The sequence below is a fragment of the Theobroma cacao genome, chromosome 3 (genome assembly GCF_000208745.1).
Source record: "Theobroma cacao cultivar B97-61/B2 chromosome 3, Criollo_cocoa_genome_V2, whole genome shotgun sequence".
NCBI classification, from domain to species: Eukaryota; Viridiplantae; Streptophyta; class Magnoliopsida; order Malvales; family Malvaceae; genus Theobroma; species Theobroma cacao.
Genome location: NC_030852.1, coordinates 2,850,676 through 2,866,225, shown reverse-complemented (window position 1 = coordinate 2,866,225; position 15,550 = coordinate 2,850,676). Strand labels below are relative to the sequence as shown.

The 15,550-nt window shown below is 36.6% G+C and overlaps 3 protein-coding genes and 1 non-coding gene across 4 annotated transcripts; 1 reads left to right on the top strand and 3 right to left on the bottom strand.

Moving 5' to 3' along the window:
* Positions 716-796, bottom strand: TRNAL-CAG. The gene has a single exon. It is a non-coding gene; the product is annotated as a tRNA-Leu (tRNA).
* Positions 3,025-3,754, bottom strand: LOC18604184. The gene has a single exon (XM_007036541.2). The coding sequence runs from the start codon at positions 3,625-3,627 to the stop codon at positions 3,391-3,393; it is 237 nt and encodes a 78-aa protein (XP_007036603.1). The 5' UTR covers positions 3,628-3,754; the 3' UTR covers positions 3,025-3,390.
* On the bottom strand, positions 5,309-6,892 carry LOC18604183 (reticulon-like protein B9). Its single transcript, XM_018117176.1, has 5 exons — positions 6,737-6,892; positions 6,127-6,307; positions 5,891-6,032; positions 5,722-5,791; positions 5,309-5,642 (listed from the first exon to the last, which is right to left on the bottom strand). Exons 1-5 carry the CDS (start codon positions 6,837-6,839, stop codon positions 5,473-5,475), a joined length of 666 nt encoding a protein of 221 aa, XP_017972665.1. The 5' UTR covers positions 6,840-6,892; the 3' UTR covers positions 5,309-5,472.
* Positions 8,322-12,980, top strand: LOC18604182 (L-Ala-D/L-amino acid epimerase). The gene is made up of 7 exons (XM_018116730.1): positions 8,322-9,040; positions 10,225-10,335; positions 10,504-10,720; positions 10,924-11,257; positions 11,393-11,454; positions 11,568-11,640; positions 12,674-12,980. Coding segments are annotated over exons 1-7 (1,275 nt in total). The 5' UTR covers positions 8,322-8,563; the 3' UTR covers positions 12,675-12,980.

Here is a 15,550-nt window from a genome sequence, read left to right as displayed (position 1 = left end):
CCCTTCCTATTCTCTTCTCCTGCCTGGTATGGGGTGTGGGTCTTTTCCTCAGTTTTGAAAAGTTTGTAAACGTTTAACATTTGCTTTGATGCTACGGTCTTGATCCCCATTCCTTCATACTGTGGTGGGTTCTGGAGAAAGACAAAGGAAAGGGAGGACTGGAGAGGGAGAAGAAGGTAAGAAACCAACTTTTCGAGTTAAGGAGGATTTTACAGATTACTTGTCTGCGTTTTCATTACCAAATATTGGAAGAAAATCCAGTTGCCTTAACAAATCCAAAAGTCCAGATGAACTGCAATTCTGCAACTTCCCCCTGTTTTCTCTACCCCATCCCCGCCCTTGCAATAGAACTTGAGGTCTGCAAGGACCTAAGTTGTGTCCCTGGAAGTTGCAGATTTGTAAGTCAAGCACTTGAAATCAGATCATCCATGTTGTAGAGATCTTCTAGATGGATAATAAATTTTAGTGGTCTAGCTCCTGATCCTTAAGACTGGTTGATCAACAACACTGGCTTTCCTTAAGATCTTCCTTGTAGTAAATCTTGCTGATCAACTGATTAATGTTGTTGTTGTTGTTGTTGTAAGGGAATCCTCAACGCAAAGATATGCTCCATTTTTTAGTAAAACCGAAATCAATCTTTCAATGGCAGATACCACGCTACCTCTCTCGAGTAATTTGGGAAAGCAAAAATATATGGTAAAGACAGCAAAAATACTGTCAAGAATGGGATTCGAACCCATGCCCTTTCGGACCAGTACCTGAAACTGGCGCCTTAGACCAACTCGGCCATCTTGACTTCCTGTTCTGCAAGCTGAAAACTAATCAATTTAGAGCTGTAATTTGGATTCTGACACCGCCTGATATATCATACGTACGTAAACGTTCGGGCCTCGCTTGCACTGTCAAAATGCATAAAAAATTTGGGCTAATCGCAAACAAAAGTTAATGCTATAGAGTCAACTGGTTAGAGTCTTGGAATTATGAGCATCGGAAAGAACTATTGATCAAGAAGTCACCAATTTAGAGTGTTACATTTCTAGCTAGAAAAGAAAGAGAGGGAAGGATGATAGTGAGCAGGAACCAGAAGTAAGAAGATTGTTACAGGTGTTAGGGAGTTGAAGACCAAACAATCAAATCGGAAGACATGGGGTTCAGGCAGGCTATCCCAGAACAGCCTCTGCAGCAGCCATGGTAGCCTTAGGTTGGAACATTAGGTGGATAGGTGAGGCCCTAACACTATTCCATTGTAATGAACTGATCCAACGGTTCAAACCCAACTTCTATAACACAGTCAACGGGTATGGGATCAGTTACAAGCTTTGGCTGCAAATTTATCCGAAAATGGTTGTTGGGTGGTTCTTGATGATTCCAATCAAGTCCTTAAGGCCAAAGACAACATTTCTTTTAAAGATCAGACACTGCTAGGTGCCAATAATTTGAGAGAATGTATTTAACACTTTCAAACTCACAGAAATCCCTCCAAAGGGCCAATATCTGACTTGGACTAACGACAAGGATGGGCTGGATCTAGTTTGGAAAATACTTGACAGAGCTTTTGCTAACCCCTTCATGGATCAGGAGGTTTGATAATGCCTCCCTCCTTAATCTACAGGTTTCCTTTTCTAATCATGGTGCCATAGTACTGTTCAATGAAGAACAGAAGCCCTTTAGAAGAACACCATACAGGTTTGAAGCAATACAGACCACAATGCAAAGAAATTATCAATAATGTAGAGTAAAATCATGTCCCGGAACCTCCACCTTTGACCTTATTCAGAAGCTGATAAGGGCCAAAAATTACCTGTAAAGATGGAAAAGAGGTGTTTGGAAATCTCAAGGAAAGAAGAAAGCCGCTCAAACAGGACTTAGCATTGTTTCAACAAACGCTGGATTCTGAAAAAGCATGCAAGACAGAAAAGGACTTAAAGGGTTGCACTGGAATTGTTAGCTGGGCAAGATCAATTTTTGGATGCAGAAATCAGGACTTAACTAGATCATTCAAGTGAAGAGGAACACAAAGTTTTACCACAAGACCACACCTCAAAAGAAGGATTAGAAATAAAAACCACAAGAATCTCCACTAAAAGGGATAACCAGGTCTAGGGTGAACGAATTTTGGTGAAGGCCTTCTAAGTCTATCACAAGGATCTATGAACCAAGGCTGTGGCCTTGCTTGAAAGACCATTTGAGGCTAAGGAAGTCAAAGCTGGTGCTTTTCAGATTCGCCCCATGAAAGCTCCAGGCATTGAAGCCAAACCAAGTATTTTTATATAAAATTTTGCGAAATCGTGGGAGCCCTTACTACTGCCTCATCTTTTTATTTCTTAAACGCAGGTCACATGCGTAAAGACTTAAACAAGACACCTATTACCCTTAATCCCAAAAATTTGGAATCCCACAAAAGTCATTGATTTTAGGCCATTGGTTTATGTAATGTTGCAAGAACTTTGTCAATGGACTCGTGACCAATTATGGAAGACCTTATCGCCCTTTCCAGAATGCATTCGTCAAAGGAGATAACTTTATGGCTTGTCTGTGAAACAGTTCTAAAGGTCATATTTTATGGATTAAATTCACCCCATTCTTGGAGATAACTCCATCTGTGAATTGAATTTGATGGAAAACTTGAGCTGCTTAAATGTTGTAGAACAGTTAGATATATATAGTCTAAAAATATATATCCCCCATTCATTACAATATGCTAATTAGATCATAGTAGCACTTTCTCCATCTCTCAGGAAGGTTGAAATGTGGCCCAAAATTAGAAACCAGGGAACAGAGAAATATGCATATGCTTTGTTGATTTGCAGGATTACTGAAACAGAGATCGAACTCTCTAGCTTGATCTGATCTGTATGGATAATTGTTCATATCAATTAATTAGAGAGGTGAAGAAGTAACATGCAGCGTGCCGTTCCCTGCACTCTAGGAAATTAATGACGAGTAATAGCAACTCACATTAAGTATAGTGAGATCATGCAGTCAATACACACTCAAAATTAGAATGTCCCTTAATCCCGGAAACATAGATGCATGTAAGCTACCTACATATGCTTTATCATAGCATAATTATTGTCCTTAGTTGGAGCGAGCATCAGTGCAAACATGGAAAATTAAATGAGTCTTGACATTCACTTTCCATGATAAATGGAATCTGTTCTTTAGGACAACAAAAGGCATATATGAGGAAGGTGCAGCTTTATAGTATTCCTTAACAGCAGCAAGTTGGCTCACTTCACTTACAATTGCATAAACCTTGATAGTTAGTACATCCTCTTTGCAATTCTCTCTAAAAGTGGCAAGCACAGCCACCCCTTAAGACAGAATAATTAAGCTAAATGGAACTTGTCCGAGAATTCTGGTTTGTACAAGTAATGAGGAACAAACGATTCATCCACCACAAGCTGCACCACAACCTGCACCGCCACAATCAGCAGCACATCCTCCACCATAAAAATTTGTATCACCTGAAGAAGTTTTGTCCTTGGATACACCATCTGCACAAGAGAAGATTATGGCTGAAATCAAAGAAAGAGTAAGCAAAGCTGCCCAAAAGACTAGGCAAGCACCACCGATCCCACCAATCCCATCTCCATTCTCAGTAATTATTTTCAGTTCCCTTACCATGTTCTCTCTCTCTCTCTCTCTATCTCTATCTTCTTCCCCAAGTCTTCAATAGTGGTATTGGAGGATTGTGGTTCTCGACTAGTGTGTCGAATGAGCATTCCAAACTGAGGCCGTGAGTCTTCTTATATATATGATATTAGGTCAATGACTTAGCATAATAATAATAATAATATTTTCTCCAAGATCCAAAATACCGTACTGGGATATTTCTCCTTTACTTCCTCCCTCTGTTTTAAGGCCTCAGCTTTTAGTGATTCTTCTTGCTTGCACAAGATTTGGCAGGCAAAACCATCAGATTTGACATGAAAATAGTGGGTCAACAGCACTACAATATCATGTATGATGGTTGGTTTTGCATGTACTTCCACTCTTTCTGGTCACAAAAAAATTGATGAAGAGGCAGGTAAGCTATATATGTTAACTTCCAAATGTCATTTTAATCCATGACAGTCGAATTCTGAGCATGTGTGTGTGATCAGCACTAATTAGTTGGTTGGCCACCACCATGCAAAATAATTCAATTATTTAAGAAAAACTTTTCGTCAGTGGTAATTTGGCAGGCTGGAACTAGTCCAAACGTATCCTTAAGTTACTGTGCAAAAAAGGGTTTTAAATGCAATTATTTGCCTGAGTGGACACTACAGCTTTAATAATAGAAACTTTTGAGGGTTTCCACATATACCTTAAGTAGTTTGTGGAGGCCAATTAGAAATTGGATTTGGCCTTAATCATTCGAAAACTACAAAAATTTATTGTGGATCTTGCTAGGTTAGTTGGCTTAATTATTCCTACTCTCTTAATCTCTCTCCATGTGCTTTACGTGCTTTGTGACTCTTGTTTACGTTTTTCATGTAGCATCACAAAACACATGTACCACTATGTTCTACTTCTAGTAAATCCTGATGAAGTTTCTGAATTCTGACAAAAGTATGTACCCCACTATTAATTCCAAACAAATGGAGAAGCACTGCATCAAGGCAATTTCAGTCAATGGCTTCGTTAACCTATGCAAAACTCCCACTTCCATCTGCTAATGGCTTAACGTTGCACATTCTGCCATCTTGCAACCTTTATAGAAATGGCCAGGAAAATTACAAAATAAAATTTCCATCGTGGAACCAAGTGCCAGCAACTGCTGCATGCATCAACTTGACTGGTGCATGGGTGTACAAATGGAAGAACACCTTCAATACCATTCCTTAACATGGATTTTAGCACAAGATTTCTTATTCAAAACCTGTTAAACAGTCGGTTAAAACTGATGAAGAAAAATTTGATCACGCACTTCAATTTATGAAGTTTTGGTTCTATGTAACTATATCTAGATCCATAGTCATATACAGAAAACCTAGGTGCAGTGGACCTTGATAGGATACAATTAATCTAAGTTTTCCTTTCCGGCATGCGAATCTATTAAGGATACAGAGAAGGTGGGAAGGGAAGTGGAGAGAGAGACTTGTGGACATTCGCTTGGTCAACCCGGGAATTAAAGAAGTAGTGGTCTGAAAGTGGACAGCAACATAAAGGAGATTCATCATTCATTCTTAACTCAACAGGGTTTTACTTTCTGTTGGTTTAATGGTACCACACTTTTTGAGTTATGATGCCAGATTCCCGTAATGATACATAATGAATTCCAGCTTTCCTTTCAATGTATTTGTAATCCAACATGTAAATCTGATTTATTAGACCACCCATCAAACATATTTCATTAGCTTCTGTTCCATGGTAAGAACTTCAAATATACAATACAACAATGATTTTGTAGTTTTTACATGTTTAAGGAAATGTACATCTGCAATGGAAACAAAGAGGAAATCCCGATTTTGCACGCTACTATGTTATTTATGCGTGCTTCTTCTCCTTTACTGGTCCTCTCGGTATCTTGGTAAGAACTCTAGAATCAAACCTTCTGTACAGTTTGCTCGCCTTCCGGGTCATTTGCCCAGCATGATAATCAACTTCATTCTCGAATTTAGTGTACAGGTATGGCAGGGTCTCCATACAGAGAAAGCCTTGAGGCAATAAAGAAAAACAAATTACACCAATGATAAATGCCTTGAAATTGCATGATTTGATACCAGATTATCTTACCAATGAACAGAAGATTCACAAAGTCGAAATAGGATCCGATCACTGATATTATGTACAGAGAAACAATTACCTGTAGATAATTAATATAGGGATAGAAAAGAGAAGGGCATAAGTGAAGTTTTTGGGGACTAAATCAGATTTATAGAAGGCAGAGAGTGGATAATGATACCAAAAAGAAGTGAACGGGGTCTTTTCCACCAGCAATGTGAAGGAACTTTGACAAGAATTGATTGAACCTCCAATGGAAGGCGGAAACAACTTCTCTGAAGGCGTGTTCATTCGACAACAACTCAGGGATCTTCGGGCGAGTACTGGAGATGAATTACGAATCAATATGGATCGATGTGCCAGAAAACAAGGTTGCACTTAACACGAAAATTTAGATGGTGATCAAGAGAAAACTACCATCCAAAATAATCTGCAAACATGCCCCATATGAAGATAACAAGCATTGTGGTGATGGAGATGTGACAGAGAAGGGTCACGAAATTGTACTCAACCACCTCGAAGAGAAACCATATGGCTGTCACTCCAATTAATAACGCGGCTGATAAGTTTCTTTCCCTCCATAGTAATACATCAGCAACTGAAATTTCAATTTCTTGATGGTCAAAATTTTACCTTGGATGGTAATCAAAATTATTATCAGGAAGATCTAGATACATGGTGAGTGCCATGGCAACTAATTTTCGATTGGTTAAAGTGAATCCCAAAATTGTTCAGTAAATGATTCATTTGACCATGACACACGCAACCAACAAAATATGAGTCAAGTGACTGCTAAATTTGCCGTCAGAAAGACCACGTGTAAGTGCAGCCATTTTTGGTATGCTGCCTGCAATAATGTCCTAAGACTAACATGGTTTTGGTAAAGCCTGGTGTAGGAAGGAAGGAAAAGTAGAAGAACGGAAACGAGCTGTCGCATCCTAAACCATTGGATTAAAACATTTCCCTTCTTTCCAACTTTCCTTCTTACCAAATAGTGAAAGTGAATGCATATATATAGACATATTACCTTTCCCTCCTCCAAGAATAGAATGCATAGGCCTTTCACGTCCGAACAGCTTTACCCGTGGGATGGTCTCATTGTCGGACTCCGAGGATTCATATATCGGCATGGTTGATTATATTCTCGTGGTTGTGTTGTTGATACCAAAAACAATGTTCTGTCACAATTGGCATTGAACCAATCTTATATATGAAAATGGAGGGGGGGTTCTTTAAGCTTGGTAAGAAAGAAAGTAGTTGCCACAATAAAGAAGAAAGGAATGGCTTGGGGCTTTTCCTTTTCAAAGGTTGTTACTTAGCATGCCCGTCACTGACAAAAGTAGTGAATCTTCAACCTTGGCGTAGGACCCCAACAGATTGCATCAATTTCACTTATACTCTTATTATGTCAAACTGCAACGTGTGACAGGAATAAAGCTCCAAGTAGCTTCTGGTTAGCAACCTTTTTCATTTGCTTTACTTTGAGACAACTTGATTCACGTAGGCATTGATGCTAAAAACTCTTGATCTTGTTAAAGGCATTGAAAACTCTCTTTTCCACTAGTCCTCTAAATATTGCCAAAGTGCGCCACACATGAAATTCTATATATTAATTTGGTTAATATGAATAAATGGCTATGTCATCATAAAGGCAACATCAACATGTTGCTTTGAATTCTCGATGATTAATAAAAATAAAAAGGAAAGATGTTTTTTGTTAAAAAAAAAAGGGAAAGATGTTGTAGAAAACTAAGAAGCCATTGCTAAAAACTAAGAACAGTTATATCTGTTGTTTGGTCAAAAGTACTTCCTTTGTCCTTTTCTTTAACCTTCTCCCTCTTTCCTCTGCCTCTCAATTTCAACTACGTACCCTCTATGGCCTCCTTTCATTTGCTTTTGGTTGATTTAAGCCTTTATTTTTTTTAATTGATAAATAAAGCCAACCAATGAGAGAATGGAAAACGAATATTTTAGAAATGAAAAAGGAGAACGAAAATAAAGAGAAGGTCGGCCATTGGGCGGCTTAACTACATCGGAAAGAGACAACGAGAATAAAATGGAAAAGGAGAAAGGAGCTATAAAAATTATGAAGTACAAAAAAAAGTCATAAGTGTGTGCTAAACAATTTTTTTTGCATTAAATCTAGTTATTTTATTAAATATCATAAAAATTGATATTAAATCTTAACTAAAACCATATACGTGATCAAAACATATCATACAATTAGAATTCGACAAAAGTCTATTGATCTAAATACATTTAAAAACTAAATTTATATCATAAATCATATTCTCACATAATAATAATCTCATTAATGAACCAACAATAAGACATATTGCAGTCAACTCATATCATAAACATTTTCTTAATCAAATTGAACAAAAAGGCTTGAATTGTTTAATTTTTAAAATCGAATGGTCCAATCAGTACATTTGGAAATGAAGTATTTAATTGCATTTGTAAAAATTCATTGGGTCTTTGATTATGTAATTAGAGGTCTCTAACCTCTTGTTGCGAACAAAGCATATGGCTATTTTTAATGTGTTGTCATACGCCACATAGTAAAAGGAAAGACAAAAATTGTATAAATTACTCCGAGGGATGGCCGGGTCACCGAACCAGACAATGGCTGAAACAGAATAACACATGCATCCAACCGCATACTAAAATTAAAACCTGACATGTTCAATTTAGAATAACCATTTCAACTGCTTTCCAATTTTCAACAGGTCAGACAAACCCCTATTGGAACAAGAATCATCGGCAATGGTTATGGTGGCTGCTCCTCACATCACTCTCTCACTCTCGCGAACCAATCAAAGTCCTCTCTCAAAGCAAAATCCGACAGCAGGAAATGTTCTCAATGGGGTCTCTTTCTTTCTTCCAGAAAGCCCCATTAAAACCCTTAAAACCCCATAAACCCCTCAATCTCCAAATACCCATTAGCTGTCTGTGTGTCAAAAATTCAATGGAAGTGCCAGCTACTGCTTCTGTAACGAATTTTGAATTCAAGGATTTGATGGAAACCTTCACAGTGGAAGTTCAGAAAGCTGAGAACAGACCGCTGAATGTACCTTTGATCGCTCCTTTCACTATAGCCTCTTCTAGGCTTGATAAGGTGGAGAATGTGGCCATCAGGATCGAGTTGAAAGATGGATGTGTTGGTTGGGGTGAGGCTCCGATTCTGCCTTTTGTTACGGCGGAGGATCAGCCTACTGCCATGGCTAAAGCCAAGGAGGCTTGTGAGGTGCTTAAGAGTTCTTCTGCCATGACTCTTGGGGCAGTACTGGGGCAGATTGCTGGTGTTTTGCCTGGACATCAGTTTGCTTCTGTGAGTTTTAATTCGGTTTTATTTTTTTAGCTGTTTTGGAGTTTTGAGTTCTCTTCTGCTTTTTTTTTTTTGGTAGTCCTCTCTTTGGATTTAGTATTGTTTGTTTGGATTTTAACTGCTTAATTATTTTACTTGGTTGACAAAATCTTTATTTCGTTTAGTTTGTGAGAAAGTGTTTATGAATGATAGTACAAATTTAAGGCTCAAGTAAATTCCGAACGTCCTAGTGAATGTAATTCGAAAAAATAGTAGTTGACTTAATTTGGTCCTTGCATACTTTTCCCCCTCTATTTACTCAGCAACCAGGAACAAGTGGAAGTTTTTTGAAACTCTGCTCCTTTGTTGCATATTTAGATCATATTAAGCTTTAAGGACTTTGATGAATTTAAAGTTGGCATTTGGGTTCTAGATCGTATTAAACTTTAAGGACTTTCAACTGAGCTGGCACATTCTAATAGTAATGACTTGTTATACATTCGTAAAACATTCTTATGAATGATCTGGATAAATTCTTATTAAACATAGAACTGTAGAAGCATTAAATATCGGAATTGGTCTGAATGCACATGTGGATGTCTTTCTTTTGAACGTTAGGACTAGTTTTGTGTTGTGAAAATAGCGGAATAATTTAAAAAAAATGGTTAGACATTGCATCTAAAAATCTGAAATATATATATATTGTGTGTGTGTGTGCGCGCGCTTTTCGTCTTTTGGTCAAAATAGATGTCTATAGTCAATCCCATCTTTCAGCTCTGATAAGGAGAGGGTTATTCCCCTTTTAGACTGCTCTTGCAGTAGAAATTTATGTAAAGAGTTTGAGAGAGACAGTGAGAGCACATGTGCACGTAAACATACACATTTTCTTTTCCTGTTCCTTTTTTGAATTCTTACTGCATAGGAGTGCTTTTTTTTATGATAATAGGCCATTAGTGCACCTGAAGCCGAGGTCTATGAACACACTTTTTATATCTCATTTTCATTTCTGAATTGTCATGACCTAGAGGATTCTGTATCCGTGGTATACTGTTCTTGAAATTAAAGGTTGGGGTGAGAGTTTAGTCAGCGCATGCATGTGTAGCTTACAGTCTAATGGAAGATTATAATTCTTCTTTATTCTTTTTCATTTTTGAATTCTCATAAATAGGAGGGTTTTATATTTCATTAGACTGTTCTTGCAACTGAAGGTTAGGGCAGGAGTTGAGATGGCATTGGTTGATGCAGTTGCTAAGAGCATTGGCATACCTCTGTGGAGACTATTTGGTGGAGCTTCAAATACAATAACAACTGATATAACAGTTCAGTTTCTCTCTTCCTTCATATTTTTCTGTTGTTGTCCCCTTTCTCCATCTCTTTCTTTGTCCTTTAGAGAGAAACAAAATCTGGGAGAAATCACCTACTACAGCTGGTGGTCTCTGCCTGAAATTTTAGTTTCCATCTGTTACTTTAACCTTTTATATTTGCAGATTCCTATTGTTTCCCCAGCTGAGGCTCATGCATTAGCTACAAAGTATCAAAGACAAGGATTCAAGACTTTGAAGCTTAAGGTGGGAAAGAACCTGAAAGCTGACATCAAAGTTTTACAAGCGATACGTGCGGTCCACCCTGATTGTTCATTCATCTTGGATGCTAATGAGGGATATAGACCTGAGGAGGCTATTGAAGTTCTTGCAAGATTACATGGTAGAGAATATACTGGAAACACCAAGTTAAGATTCTCCATACCAGCTATGAGAAAAAATGAGCACAAAGCAACAAATTATTTGCATGTGCATGATCTTGCATTGAAACTTTTGTTAACTTGCCCAATGAATTATATTTCAGCACTTTTTGGTATCTAGTATCTTCAATTTTTCTTGAAAGTTGAAGCTTTTTTTTTCCTGCAGAAATGGGGGTGACTCCTGTTCTATTTGAACAGCCAGTTCATAGAGATGATTGGGAAGGTCTTGGTCGTGTTAGTCGTTATGCAAAAAGCAAATATGGGGTATCTGTTGCTGCAGATGAGAGCTGTCGAAGTTTAGTTGATGTTAAGAAAATAGTAGAGGAAGAACTTGCAGATGTTGTAAACATTAAGCTTGCCAAAGTTGGAGTCCTTGGTGCTCTTGAAATTATTGAGTTGGCAAGGGCATCAGGACTGTATCTCATGATTGGTGGAATGGTGGAAACCAGGCTGGCCATGGGCTTTGCTGGCCATCTTGCTGCTGGCCTTGGATGTTTTAAGTGAGTATCATCATCCTTGTTAGAGAAATGACAACAGTAGCTTGCCATGTATATACATCAGCTCTCACAAGTATCAGTTGCATTCTGTTTTATAAGTTTAATGTTGTTGTTTTAACTTGCAAATATGCTGCTTAGATTTGTTGATTTGGATACTCCTCTTCTCCTGTCAGAAGATCCAGTTCTTGAAGGATATGAAGGTATTATACCCCTGAACTTGACAATATGTTATGTTCAGTTTGTCCAATACGTTGTCACTCCTCATTTTATGGTAATAAATTGAATATGACCATGTATAATTATTTGTGACTAGTTCTCGGAGCTGTTTACAAGTTCACAAACTCTACAGGCCATGGTGGTTTCCTTTATTGGGAAAATATTGCATGGTAAGCCCCTAGTTTACCACCTAATTTTTTGCAGAATGTGCTTGAGATACAACATTCTATAACTTGTTGTTGACATTATTCTAGAGGTCATTGACAACTCATTTTTTTGTTGATTGTAAGCTTAGAACTCTTGGCTATTAACCTTTGAACTGAGAGGTGCACACTCAATCATCATGAAAATAGCAACGATAGAAATGAAAAAATCAACAATGCAAGGCAATTAAGTCTTGATATATATATATATATATATTGTATGTTTGGAAAAATTCTATTAGCTTTTGAGGATCATGAGCACAAGAAATTAGTTTGGTTCCCATATGCTACTTAACTATTACTCAGTAACTGAGTTGGTTTTCAAGGAGGCTTTAACTTGTACTCTAGTTTGTCTCTATAGCACATAAACTGTAGTTTCAATCTGATTGATCCATTGAAGTACTGTGTTGACAAAGTTTAAAGAACTGTAATGAAGAAAAAACCTCATCTTTCTCTCTAGAGAAGTCAAAGTTGGCCGCACTCATTATTGGAATTAGTGATTCTAGTTAGGTGACACCTCTTCAATTACTGGGATTTGGTTTGTGGATGGATGAAGGTTTGGAAATGGCAATGCTTAGGTTGTTGTATATATATATATATATATATATTTATTCTCATATATTTACTTGAGTCACTGTTGCCATTGATTAATGTCATTAATCTATGTATCTGAAGATCATACTTTAAAAAATCCACTAATTATCACATTTTTACTTATCCTTTTGTAGTATTTTGGTCTCTAAACTAGATGTTAGCATCCAAACTTTTTCTTGCTTGCTGTCCTAGATCATATTGCCTAGCATCTTAGGGTTTAAAACAAGGCTGCTTCTGTATCCTGTACACAGAATATCAATACGTGTACACATAGTCCATCCTCTATAATAAATTGAATTTGATACCATAGACAACATTCCCACATGAAGTTTTCTTGCCATGAGGAATGACTTGTTAATATTGTTATTCCCCTACTACTGTTGCTAACAATGATATTTACTTGCAGAAATTATAAATTCAGTAGCTTAATCAATGCTGGAATTCTGAGTAGAGGAGCTCCATAGAGGTTTCATATTTGTCAGACTGGTTTTTTAAAGTGGCAGGGCAGACCTCCAGGTTTTAAGTGGATTGTTAACAGTAAACAAGTGCCCAAGAAGTTCTCATATTGGCAAACAAAGAAGCGTGTGCAGCTTAGGTGCATGGAAGTTGGAACAAGTTATTGCATTAATCTTCACTTTGAAAAAGTTTTTCACAGCAAATACAACTATATCCTCTCTATATAGTTATATTATCAATGCAATTTTTACTTAAAACTGTGAGTGAAATCCGTTCTCATTGGATGCATCATATAATCTATAATAATTGTCTTTCTAATTTTTACAAAACAGCCCAAATCTTTCATTTTACAACCAAGCCGATGTATACCCCTTTACAGCATCTACAGCATCCTCAAAACACATCAGAACAAGTTTAATCAAACACCAACAAGACATCAATCGGCCTCGGCACCTTTTCCTTAGCAAGCTAAATTACAAATTGTATTAATATAGATACTTAATTTTGGTGAATATCTATTCTCTAAAGAATTATTTTATAGCATAATATTGTATAGAGAATAATGAGAACAATCATTACAATTGAAGCATTACTTCACATAAAACTAGAATAAATGAAGTATTACTTCATGTCGAATAACTAATATAAGTAAAACAATTACTTCGTACAAAATAATCATTTTATATGAATAGTAGTGAAAGCAACTTGGAATAAGTAGTAGGGTTTACGAGTTACTTTCATCTTTTGATGTTTCAGAGAGTTTGTCTTGGTGACTCAGATATAGAGGTAATTAAGAAATTTCCTTTTAACCATTTCCTAAAAGATAAGTATTTCTCCTTTATACCTTTTTCCCTTAAGTTGTTCTTGTATAGCTTTTCTTGTATACCTCTTCCATTTACCCTCTACTCAAGAATAAATCTCATTATATTATTAACGGTTACTTTTTTTTTATACGAATGGAAATTTTATTGAATTAATTTAAAATTACATCTTAGGTCATTGGACACCAAGAGAGTCCGCAAGTAATAAATAAGAAATGTTTACAGGGGGTACATTATAAACTTGTAATCCTATACTTAAATCATTATGATGAGTGGCCATCCAATTGGCACACTGATTGGCTTCACGATATATGTGAGATAAGTGACATTCCCATTGTGAAGTAACTGTCTGATTGATTGTAGTAATTGAATATTTGGCTCTAAGTCGTTATCTTTGTTCTGTATTTTTTTGCAATGCTAAAAGCGAATTTGTTACCACTTATACTTTTTTATAACCTTTAGACCAACATATCATCAATCCATGATAAATTGCCCAGAACTCCGCAATTAGAGAGAATGAAATACCAATCTTATAGGTGAATCCTGTTAACCATGTTCCAGAGCTGTCTCTAATAAGTCCACCTGTTGTCGCTAGTCTCGGTTTCACTTCAGCACTTCCATCTACATTTAATTTGACAAAGAATTCTTTAGGTTTCATCCAGCTAATCAGAGACTCATGCTTCACCTAACCAGATATTAATCATCAAAGTCCAAAATTGACTAAACCCAAGTTGACACAATCCACATTGTTTAATTTCCAACTGTATGCATGTTTATGTTACTGCCAATTGATTTCACTTTTGATAACAATTCACCTACAAAAATTCGTGGTTGTTAAAAATGTTAAAAAAATCCATAATTATTCTCATGGGACCAAAACCTGCAAAGTCATCATTCTATTCATCCCACTTCAAATTATAGGCAGGCATTTTCATTGCATGCCTAATCATTATGTACATAGTGAATACACAATCATATAGTTTTAACATTCATATCATCACATTCATATTTAAAAACCACAGCAAATTAACATTGCAAAGAGAATGGAAAAATCTCTAATGTCGACAAGGAGTGATTGCAGTAAAGGCACTACTTCATTTTAAAAACATTACTTTTGGGTACTTAGTCAACTTTAGATAGGAAGTTTTGATGCCCATGAACAAGGAAAATTACCAGTGGAAAAGGACGGTGAATAAGTGTAAACAACTTTTGCTAGGGTTTGCCAAAAGTGTGGTGATCATTGTAAAACCATTGAAAAACTAGAAATCTTGATTTCTTGACTAGAGAACAAGTATGGCGTGAAGATTAAAAGTGAAATTACTTATGATTTTTAGGGGCCCAGGTAATGATATCAAGCATCTAATTTTGACTTGGAAGTGGACCACAGTACCAGTGCCCTGTAAAGACTGCAGCAGATTGAATCATGCTGATTTTGCCTTTTGTTTTTCTTCTTTTATAAATTTTTTCTTCTTCTAGGAAAATGCAAAAGAAAAATCAGATTTAGGGTGATCACTGCAGTAAATAATTGCAATGAGGACCTAATCATAGCATTAGCATACCCATACTTTTAGAGTTGGTGGGTGGGTGGGTAGAATTCATGCCCTTGGCTGTGGCATTTACTCATGATGAAGGCAGCACAGCAAGCCTGGCCGACTCCCTTTTATTGTTATATACATTTCAACTAATTAAGCATTATGTAATTATATATTCTAGTGGCCACCACTACTAGGTTTCAATTCTTCAAACTTTAATCTTCCAGGGTCGCTGCAATTACATTTGAAAATAGGAGATATCTAAATAATTATGGATGTAAAGATGGTAAATTGTTGGATTAAGTCACGACTGAACCATTCAATTGTTTGATAGCATTACATGATCATTATCAAAACTAATTTCAGTTTGGTCACATGTTTTTTGTTCATAATTTTTTTTTAATATCTTCTTAGGTTTGGCCATACCTATAAGTTTACTTTTAGCTCTTAATACTATCATCGTATTAAATTTTA

Coding starts and splice junctions, on each gene's coding strand:
- LOC18604184 (XM_007036541.2), bottom strand. CDS start 3,627: ATGGTAAGGGAACTGAAAATAATTACTGAGAATGGAGATGGGATTGGT.
- LOC18604183 (XM_018117176.1), bottom strand. CDS start 6,839: ATGCCGATATATGAATCCTCGGAGTCCGACAATGAGACCATCCCACGG. Junction 6,308..6,736: donor TATTCTTGGAGGAGGGAAAG/GTAATATGTCTA, acceptor TTGAAATTTCAG/TTGCTGATGTATTACTATGG. Junction 5,792..5,890: donor ACCCCGTTCACTTCTTTTTG/GTATCATTATCC, acceptor AATTATCTACAG/GTAATTGTTTCTCTGTACAT.
- LOC18604182 (XM_018116730.1), top strand. CDS start 8,564: ATGTTCTCAATGGGGTCTCTTTCTTTCTTCCAGAAAGCCCCATTAAAA. Junction 9,041..10,224: donor CTGGACATCAGTTTGCTTCT/GTGAGTTTTAAT, acceptor TTGCAACTGAAG/GTTAGGGCAGGAGTTGAGAT. Junction 10,721..10,923: donor AGTTCTTGCAAGATTACATG/GTAGAGAATATA, acceptor TTTTTCCTGCAG/AAATGGGGGTGACTCCTGTT.